We start from the raw sequence: 10474 nt of genomic DNA on the forward strand, positions 1-10474 counted from the left end.
GTGAAATATGTTCCATTTATTGATAAAATATCCCCAAAGCGAGACACACGCATGACTAGATCAAATCGCGATCAAGTGAGGCTTGGGGCAAATAAAGTCAATCAAGACGCCACTGACCGGCAAGCCGAGCACGAACAAAAACGGCCCTAGGCTGGGCGCCACCAACGACGCCCCGACCCACACCACGGGACGGCCCTAGGCGGGGCGTCACCAGCGACGCCCCGACCCACACTGTAGGACGGCCCCAGGCTGGGCGTCACCAGCGACGCCCCGACCCACGCCACGGGGCGGCCCTAGGCTGGGCGTCACCAGCGACGCCCCATCCCACACCACGGGCTCACCGGTCGATGGTCGAGATCGGAACGCGCGGAGCAGCCCTGCTGACGCGCGACGCCGACACAAGCACATCACGGAGCAAGATGCTGGCCGACCCAGTTCAGCTGATTGTGCTTAGCATTCACCTGTGCTGATCTGCACGGGGTACATGTGACCTTACGACCGGAACTGGGGCCGGCTGGGAACTGACCGATAAACGAGATCCTGCACGCGCGCGGCTGCGCTACGGCCGCCTCCCCGAGTTTGTGGAATGAAGGTGAATTACCACATCAATGTGCGAAGGGGTGTACTGCACGCCCCGACGACTCCCCGAGTTGGTAGTACTGCGTGAATTATGCTGCCAAGACGGACACTGATCGCGCCTGGTGCGGACGTGGTCCGCGTCACGGCCGGTGGCTGACTGCTAGCCGCCGGTTCGGTCAGCCCCTTCTTCGGTCAGCTAGCACCCTGTCTGGTCGGAGTGGCCCGAGACCGCTCAGGCCCACGGGGCCGGCGGCCGACGCCAGCTGAGCGGGCGCTCACCGCGGCCGACGGCGCTGGCCCGCCCCCGGTTGGCTGGGGCGCCAGTCGGCTCCGCGACCGGACGGGGCGAGCAAGCAGCCGGGCTGGCAGAGCAGCAGCGGCCATAAGGGGCGCAGCAGCGGTCATGCACGGCACAGCAGCGGTCACGCGGGCGCAGCGGCGGTCACGCGAGGCGCAGCAACGGTCACGCGGGGCACAGCAGCCGGCACGCGAGGCGCAGCGGCGGTCACGCAGGGCGCAGCGGCGGTTACGCGAGGTGCCCCGCACACCGCGCTGTCGACGCCAAACAAAACGGATCCAAATACTGAACATCAATGTGAAACAAGACACCGCCACGTCGCGCGCGGCGGGGGTGACGTCACGGATGACGTCACTGGTGGCGACTAATGCCCGGCAGTACGTCGCCGTTTTCCTCCATGTCGCGGGAAAACATGGATGAAGGGGTACCAGTTCGTCAAGCGCTTGTTGGGGCTGCGCAGTGCACAACATGAAACAGTAAAATTACTGAAAAAGGAACACACACACACATACACACACACATACATACACACACAAACGCACCGGAGGGGTGCTATTACACTTCACTCTGGCATCGTTGTTAACGATACTGCAAGAAGCCGATTCAGTGGCATGATTTGTGACCTAAGTTGTCTGTGACTGTCACCCGTCCTAATCCTACATAAATGCCTTGATTCCTGCCGCGGCCACCCATGATGCCCATATCACCTCCACTGACGTGCCTGCTCAGCGCGCGTGGCCACAAAATCACGCCCCCCACCCTCGCTCAGCTGATTGTCAGCAGCACACGCACGCAGCCCGCCACGGTCCGCTACCACAGACAAGCGGGGTCGGCTCGGGCCGCCCGCAGTAGCCACCAACGGTCGACACACGGCCGGCCTGGCGCCGACACCGGCGGCGGAGCGCCACGGAGAGGGCTCCGTGAGCCAGCCACTCGGCGCCCGGCCGGCCCCGCACCACCTGTCGCCTTCCCGGTAGGAGAACGCCGAGCCACGCGCGCGGCCAGAGGCGACGCCGGCGACGGAGCGCTGCTCGGCGTTGGTGCGGAGACGGCGCGCCGTGCAGTGTTGCCGCCTACTGCCGGCCACCGAGCGCCGCCGAGCGCCGCCCTGCTCAGCCCACCATCAGCCGTACATCCGGCCGAGGCTCCGGCACTGCGGCTGTAACACCGGCCAACGGTCAGTACGGGCTACTGCGGCCGAGGCTCCCGCACTGCAGCTGTAACACGGGACAACGGTCAGCACGGGCTACTGCGGCCGAGGCTCCGGCACTGCGGCTGTAACACTGGTCACCTGTCAGTACAGGCTACTACGACCCCGGACACGGATCAGTGGCCCCGAACACCGGGAAGTACGGACCACCGCGACACTAGCCACGGATCAGCGAAGGAGAGACGGGCACAGGTCTGAGGAGCAGAGCTCCGACACAGGTCCATCGCCCCAGCCGCGCATCCTGACGGGGCGACGACCCTCACGCCCGTCACGGGGTGGCGGTCCTAGCAGTCGTCGACAGGACACCGTCACTGACGACGACCTCGCCAGCAGCCCTAGCTCTCGGCGCTGGCACACGACATTCCACCCAGCGAGCACCAGCCGCGGGTCGCCATCAGCCCAGCAGCGTGGCGCCGGCAGCCGTACCAGCGCCGCTGTTTGTGAAGACCAGCCCCATCCTGGAGTCGTGGTCATCGTCCTCCTCCAGCAGGTGCTCCTCCCAGCGCTGGCGGCCCAGCAGGCCGTCCGAGTCCAGGTCCACGTGCCGCTGCGGGAAGCTCACGCCATCGCCCAGGCTGTCGGCCATGGTCACAGGGCGTGAGGCGCGAGTCCTGGGGTACAGTCGTCAAGGGCGCAGGGTCTGGGGTACAGCCGTCGGGGGCGCAGGGTCTGGGGTACAGTCGTCAGGGGCGCAGGGTCTGGGGTACAGCCGTCGGGGGCGCAGGGTCTGGGGTACAGTCGTCAGCGGCGCAGGGTCCGGGATACAGTCGTCAGGGGCGCAGGGTCTAGGGTACAGTCGTCAAGGGCCGTGGTCTGGGGTACAGTCGTCAAGGGCCGGGGTCGGGGGTACATGCGTCAAGGGCTGGGGTCCAGGGTACAGTCGTCAAGGGCCGGGGTCTGGGGTACATGCGTCAAGGGCCGAGGTCGGGGGTACAGCCGCCAGGGGCCGGGGACCAGGATACAGTCGTCAGGGGCCAGGGTATGGGGTACAGCCGTCAGGGGCCGGAATCTGGGGCACAACCGTCAGGGGCGCGGGGGACGATGGTCCAGTGGAATGGCATATTATGGCGGAACAGCATATTATGGCGGAACAGCATAACAAGCAGAGCTTCCAACGGGCACCATCTTCACAGCTAGAATAATTCCAGCTTCCGCCAAAGCTCTAAGGCGGAGGCGGTTTCTACGCGTATGTATATATATATATATATATATATATATATATATATATATATATATATATATATATATACATAGCAAGAAGATAAGGCGGCGGTATAGGTGGAAAGGTGGCAGGCACAACGCACTTATGTCTGGTACCGCACCTGGAGAACACAGGCAGGAACCACCTGGCCTTGGAGTCGCCAAACACCTCGCAGAAGTTGTTGAACTTGCCCATATGAAAGCCGCGCTTATCCGGACCCGACTGGAATATCGGCGGCCGGAACGTCTCTGCCGGGGGGCGGCAGCCATGGGATCCCACGTGGCAAGAGCGGCAGCCATGGGATCCCACGTGGCAACAGCGGCAGCCATGGGATCCCACGTGGCAACAGCGGCAGCCATGGGATCCCACGTGGCAAGAGCGATACAGGCGTCAGGCCTGGGCGTCCGTGGCTCGCTCTACAGGCCGATCGGAATATAAAGCTGAAGCGCGGTCAGACAGCATATAGGAAAACACCTGCTGGTTCCCGTGACCGAGGGTCCAAACATCCGGGGACACCATCTGGTGAGTATCGTAATTGGAAATGCATAACAAGACATCAGACATCGATCTGAAAGGAAATTTTGGAGCATATGTTTTCGCACTGCAGTCCCACAATGGACAGTTACGGACTTCAAATAGCCTAACACCTATCGAGATACTGTTTTGTGATCTGCTGTCATTATTTTGTGACTTGCTCTCATTATTTTGTGATTTGCTCTCATTATTTTGTGATCTGCTGTCATTATTAAGAATGGATGTTGCCACTAACAGTGTTTTTCCATTGATAAAGTGTTATTATCTAAGGCCCCTAGCCAAATCAATCTCCGAGAGGAAATTTTCGGCCAATAACACCATCTGCTGCGCGTTCAGTCTCCTAGTGTGGTGTGTGTCGTTGGGGCTTTACGACGCACTCAGCTGCTGAGGCTATATGGCGTCGCCTGCCTCTCACTCTGGCAGGAAGGGCGGGCACCACGGGAAGTCGAACCCAGTACCCCTAGTTTCCCAGACGAGCAGTGGTTAACGCAGACGCGTTAACTACTACACTACCGGCACCCCTCCTGGTGTTGTATGATGGCGCGCGGCAGTGATGAAATCGGTAACCAGCAAACCATCCATCAACACAGCTCAAGCTACCAATGCCGACCGTACAGGACAGCGAGTTATCTCAGGGTTACCTACCTACCCAGCGGCAGCACGTCTTCCTTGCAGTATTTCTGCCAGTCACATTACCATAACAATACACACAAGCTCCCTGACCTGACCTGACCTGACACTGCTCCCTGACCTGACCTAACCTGACCTGACACTGCTCCCTGACCTAACTTTGCAGGCTTACACATGACGTCACGCTTAGCCCCACACAGCACACCGTGCCCCAAGCCGGCGCCCTCCGGCCGGCGCCTCAGGCCGCGGGCCCGGCGCGCCTGCGGCGTCGGGCCGGCAGCGGCCGGCCGCGCCCCTCCGCCTACCGAGTGTCGACTGGTTCCGCAGCACCAGGTAGCAGTGGTAGCCGAGCAGCGAGATCAGGCTGACGCCGAACATGGCTGCCACGAAGAAGAGGAAGAGGATGTGGAACCGCGCCATGCCCTGCAGCCCGTCCTGCGGCGACACCGTCAGCTAGTACCGGGTCGATGGGGCATCAGACACGTGATTGGGGGCACAAGCGGTCAGACTCGGGCGCAGCTGGCTGGCTTCCAGACGGTCTGGCAGTGCGACACTCGACCGGCGGCCAGACTCGGGGCACGGTTGGCTGGCCACCAGACGGTCTGGCAGCGCGACACTCGACCGACAGCCAGACACGGGCTTAGTTGGCTGGCCACCAGACGGTCCGGCAGCGCGACACTCGACCGGCGGCCAGACTCGGGGCACAGTTGGCTGGCCACCAGACGGTCCGGCAGCGCGACACTCGACCGGCGGCCAGACTCGGGCGCAGCTGGCTGACTACCAGACGTCTGGCAGCGCGACACAAGACGCGCTTACACGTCTTCCGCACACAGCGAGCGTTCACTGATTGGAGTCGCCGTGAAGTGACGATCAGAGGCCCAAAGCACATGGCGTCACTGCACATGAGTCATACGTCAGTACCCGGACGTGCTCAGACTCTTGACTACACAACCACGAGGGACGCGACCTGAAGTTAACACACTCACCTTCCAGAATACAATGAAGTACTTCAAGGTGCTAAGCGTTATGTAAACGCAATACGTGAAGGCGTACCCCAGGAAGAGCACGAAGAACTTGTAGTTGGCGAAGCCAATACAGTTATTGACCTGAAAAAAATGACTGCATGTTCGAAATACGCAAATGGAAAATTCTCCGGATATCTTAACAATCCACGTGCCAAGCTTTTCAATTCACTAGCTCACATCCCACGTTGAGTATCAGCATACACATGCTGGTATGCAGTACTGCTAGATAAAATGAGACATATTCCATTGACAAAACCCCTGTGTTTCTAGGACTGGTTTGACAAACCTCTACCTATGGAAGTCGTAAGATTGACTTTATAGGGCAATAAAGCGCACAAAGTCCATCCGTCGGGCATTGATAATCACACACCCGCCCGCCTGCCACCAGCACTGGCGGGACGTTCGCCTACCGCCAGCACCAGCGGGACGTCCGCCTGCCGCCAGCACTGGCGGCGCGTCGGCCTACCGCCAGCACCAGCGGGACGTCCGCCTGCCGCCAGCACTGGCGGGGCGTCCGCCTGCCGCCAGTACTGGCGGGACGTCCGCCTGCCGCCAGCACTGGCGGGACGTTCGCCTGCCGCCAGCACTGGCGGCGCGTCCGCCTGCCGCCAGGACTGGCGGGACGTTCGCCTGCCGCCAGCACTGGCGGCGCGTCCGCCTGGCAGCGCGGCCGTGGCGCGCGGGCCGAGGCAGTCGGCCGGCGCGGCGCCCCGCTCACCCAGGGACAGTGATGGTCCATCTTGAGCACGCACTCGCCGCACACCGAGCAGTGGTGGCACCGGTCCGGTTTGATCAGGCGGCACCGCTCGCAGTAGCGCAGCGCTGCCGGCATCATGGGCCGACGGTCACCTCTGGCTCAGAGAACACGGTCACATCCCGCTCAGAGAACACCGGCACCCGGAGAGGACGGTCACCTCTGGCTCAGAGAACACGGTCACATCCCGCTCAGAGAACACCGGCACCCGGAAAGAACGGTCACATCAAGGTCAGAGAACACTGCCACCCGGAGGGGACGGTCACATCTGATCCAGAGAACACCGGCACCCGGAGAGGACGGTCACATCTGGCTCCGAGAACACCGGCACCCGGAGAGGACGGTCACATCTGGCTCCGAGAACACCGGCACCCGGAAAGGACGGTCACATCTGGCTCCGAGAACACCGGCACCCGGAGAGGACGGTCACATCCCGGTCAGAGGACACTGCCACCCGGAAAGGACGGTCACATCTGGCTCCGAGAACACCGGCACCCGGAGAGGACGGTCACATCTGGCTCCGAGAACACCGGCACCCGGAGAGGACGGTCACATCTGGCTCCGAGAACACCGGCACCCGGAAAGGACGGTCACATCTGGCTCCGAGAACACCGGCCCCTCCAGCCGACGTGTGACACGCTCCGCTCCTCTTGATACAATTAGCAGTCAACGACGAGCGAACGCCGGTTCGACGGTGGGCAGTTTGGGCCGGGAGGGCCGGCCAGTTACAAAGGCGAGTGCGGCAAGCTCGGCACAGCTAGCGACAAGGCCAACACAGCGATTGGCGACTTCTAGTTACCTCCAAGTGAGGGGTACCAGCTGTGATGTCACGCCGCACGGTCTCCGGTTATTTCTCCCTCGGGCGTCCGACAATCACGTTCTCCCCAGTGACACAAAATGGGCAGCCTACCGTTCCCGCAACAGAAGGGACTCAAGCATGCACTCAGCGCGCCCACTTTCTAGTCACTACGGTGCGGTTGCTCCGGGACGGACAGCACGTGACAGCCCGCGCCGCCCGGGCCCCGTTCGGCCGGGTGACATCACACGGATAACACCACTCACTGCCGGACATGGTGCGGTTGTAGGTGGGCAGGCAGCCGTCGGCGGCGTGCTTGTCCAGGATCTGGATCTGCAGGCTGCTATCCTCGGTCGCCTCGAACCGCTCCAGGTCGGCCGGGCTCAGGCGGAACTGTCGGACAACGTCACCGGCCCCGGTCAGACTGCGCAGCTGACAGCAGCGCTGGACCGGCCACCCGGCCTCCCCGGCCTCACAGCCGCGCCCAGCGCGGCCACACCGCCACACGCGCGCGCACGCATGCAAGTACGTATGCACTCACGCACGCACGCACGCACGCACGCACGCAAACACACACGCATGGCTAGGCTGTTGGGGAAATTCTGGGCTGGACACGGCATGAACCGATAAGAATCAGTAATGAAAAAAACCGTCCCATTTACAGTTTGTTAATTGATTGAGGGTCGAACAAGATATTCACTGTGTGAGTCCCGGTGGGCGCCATGGTGCGTCCAAAATAGAGATGCAAGGAGCTCTACAGCGATATGTCCGGTTAAGTCCATACGTCACTGGTAAGACACCACCTGGGGGTCGACATTGTGGTACGCAGACCGGCGCCGGCCCGCAGCGGGTGAAGGGACGCTGCATGCCATCCGTACCGCGGTAGAGCCCTCCCGCGAAGAACAGGCCCCCGCTCGGTTTGACCCAGCCGGTCACGGTCTGGTCGGCACGTCACACAACGGATCGTTCGTGCCCCTCCAGGAGCCGAATCGAGCCGGCGCCGCCACACGCTCGAGCCCGCCCAGAGAGCAGTGCGCGAGTCGCCGTCCGGCGCCCGGCGGGGCGCATCCATCATACCCGAGCGTCGCCGATGGCGGTGCCGACGCGGGGCGTCCCACCTCGGGCACTGGCCACTAGTGTGAGGGCTTAACCAGCCCAAGCCTGCTGCTGTCGCTGTCAGACAGGCTGCCAGCCACCAATGACTGCAGCGTGCTGTATGCTCGTTGGAGGAGGTGGTACCAAACAAATGGATGTGTCACAGCCCACCACCAATTGATATCAGCCCTATTGTCAGCTTTGGAGGGCACCAGGAAAATAGGATGTGGGGTGGTCACTATTCAGCTAATTGCCTGTGATGCAGCCTTCATATATGCATGCATTGCATGTACTAATCATGTTAACCAAACACTGCTTTTCATATCATTTTATGCCAAACCATGTACACAAGTCATAAAATCAGTAAGACCTGTGTAAGATGAAACCCTTTTATGGCATAGTGCCTACAACACAATCTATCTAAACACAATGGACCATCCCTTGCTTAAAACTAAAAGCATTCACCAGAATGCATGATCAGTAATTACCTGTTTAGGTACTCTTCCTATTGGTGTCATCACAGTCTGGTAGTAAGCCCAGAGAAATAGCAGCAACAAGATGTGGTAGAGCATCAGATACACCACCTTTTCTGCATAGCTCTCCACAGTTACTGGAAAATGAAGTGGAGATATCAATGCTTTATCAGGACAGGCATGTTGTATTCAATACAGCATAATACCAATATTTGGCATCATGTCAATGTAAAGGGAACAACACATGCTACACCATACCAGTTGGGCATAGGTCATCAAATGTAATGTGCACATAAATACAAGTACACTGATTTTCACACAAGTATCAGCACTGATAAAAACTACAAGAACACTTAAAATGTGATGGTTGTCTTACCTAGGCAAAGTTCAACCACATATGCATAATAAGACCAGCACACTACTGCCAGGATAAAGATCACTGGAATCCACTTGGTGATGGCGATGCACACACCGCATGGCTTCCTTGCAATGGTCACAATGTTACTCATGAGGGGGCTTGCTGCCATGTCATCCTGCAGTGCAATGCACAATGTCAGATTCGTTTTCCATGGAGTCAGCTGATAAAAATCACAAAACTGAGCTCTAAATGCAGGCAAACATGGTCACTTTTCTACATTTCATGTTCGTTATCCAAACACTGAAGGAAATAGCCGTAACAGAACATTTTTCAAATCCACTTTTCACTGACAGTTAAGAATTCCATATTTTTCTTCACATCATTATCATTGTGACACAGTGGATCTATTGAAATTCAGACGTGAGTCAGACTCTCTGTTAGCGTGATCCCGCCAGCATGCTAGCTAGCAAAAGATGAATAAAAAGCGAATACGATAACTCCACATATCTTCGATCACTCTGAGTGGTATGCAGGTATCAGTTATTAGTATCAGCATATAAGTGATTCTTTTCAGTCGCATGAACAAACATTCCATGTTACCAGACAAACATAACCCGCCGCCCCCTATCGTGCACCTCAGCATCCCCCTCCCACACACCTTTGCCGACAATTTGCCTCCCTGTTCGTGGTTTGGGCAGCTTGGAGCAAGACGGTGTACATTGGGTGGAATCATCCACACAACGCGCTTCTCAGCAGGATCCCCATGTGACGTCACTGAGGGTACACCTTTACGCCAGAGAGCGGCCGCACGTGTGGTAACGAACATCAGAGATTGCATGTATTACAGCATGTTTGGTCGGTGGAATGATCTATAAGATCAAAGTGAACATGAATGCAAGAGAAACTTCACACCTTGCACAATTTTGGATGTAGTTCAAGGACCGAAGGGGTAATATAGGACCCACGAAACAACCTGTTCGAGGACGATCCGTCGCGTCTAATGCCAAGATAAGCGCTTGGCGTAAGACTTGAATCATGAATTCGGTAGCACCAGATGAACCCAAAACTGCACTCCGGGGTTACCACTTTAGTTTGAGCACCAGAATGCCGCTCTCCGGGGCAACGCGTCCTCAAAAGTGTTAAGTACGTATCCTTGCTGAAAGGGGATGGTGTTCAGTACCGATTCGCACTAAAATCCGTGGAGTGTAGTATGCACTGATATTAGGCAGCGCAGTCCGGCAACCCAAGGCCAACAGCTGCATAATGTCGAATGGGCTATGTGATAAGAGTAAGCAAGAAATGATACCCCGATTGCCCTAATATACCCCTAGACCATTTCCGAGCTGAGTCATTGGCCTCGACTATTTAACCGTCAGAAATTGCAAAACTTGCCAAAATCGTCCTATGTCACGAGAAAATCTACTATCTTGAACTGAAATGGCACGCTGCATTTACGTCTCCCGGGGCTCATGACTTAACAACCCCATTAGGGCAGGCCAACCCTGCACTCACCCGGACAAC

General features: G+C 58.4%; 1 protein-coding gene across 1 annotated transcript; it reads right to left on the reverse strand.

Annotated features, from left to right (window-relative positions):
* Positions 1–1847: 1847 nt before the first annotated feature.
* On the reverse strand, positions 1848–9638 carry LOC119108608 (palmitoyltransferase ZDHHC20-B). Its single transcript, XM_037232206.1, has 10 exons — positions 9612–9638; positions 8972–9128; positions 8611–8732; positions 7294–7420; positions 6196–6299; positions 5439–5558; positions 4758–4887; positions 3410–3536; positions 2514–2662; positions 1848–2036 (listed from the first exon to the last, which is right to left on the reverse strand). The coding sequence occupies exons 2-10, from the start codon at positions 9120–9122 to the stop codon at positions 1990–1992; spliced, it is 1077 nt and encodes a 358-aa protein (XP_037088101.1). The 5' UTR covers positions 9123–9128; positions 9612–9638; the 3' UTR covers positions 1848–1989.
* Between the last annotated feature and the right edge of the window lie 836 nt (positions 9639–10474).

The sequence above is a fragment of the Pollicipes pollicipes genome, unplaced genomic scaffold (assembly GCF_011947565.3).
Source record: "Pollicipes pollicipes isolate AB1234 unplaced genomic scaffold, Ppol_2.1 Scaffold_6686;HRSCAF=7923_pilon_pilon_pilon, whole genome shotgun sequence".
Taxonomy (NCBI): Eukaryota; Metazoa; Arthropoda; class Thecostraca; order Pollicipedomorpha; family Pollicipedidae; genus Pollicipes; species Pollicipes pollicipes.

Bases quoted from the DNA above. Each gene is read 5' to 3' on its own strand.
- LOC119108608 (XM_037232206.1), bottom strand. From the start codon at position 9,122: ATGGCAGCAAGCCCCCTCATGAGTAACATTGTGACCATTGCAAGGAAG. The intron at 6,300-7,293 runs GTGAGTGGTGTT...TGATGCCGGCAG, and splicing joins CAACCGCACCATGTCCGGCA to CGCTGCGCTACTGCGAGCGG. The intron at 2,663-3,409 runs GTGCGGTACCAG...CATGGCCGACAG, and splicing joins TTCCTGCCTGTGTTCTCCAG to CCTGGGCGATGGCGTGAGCT.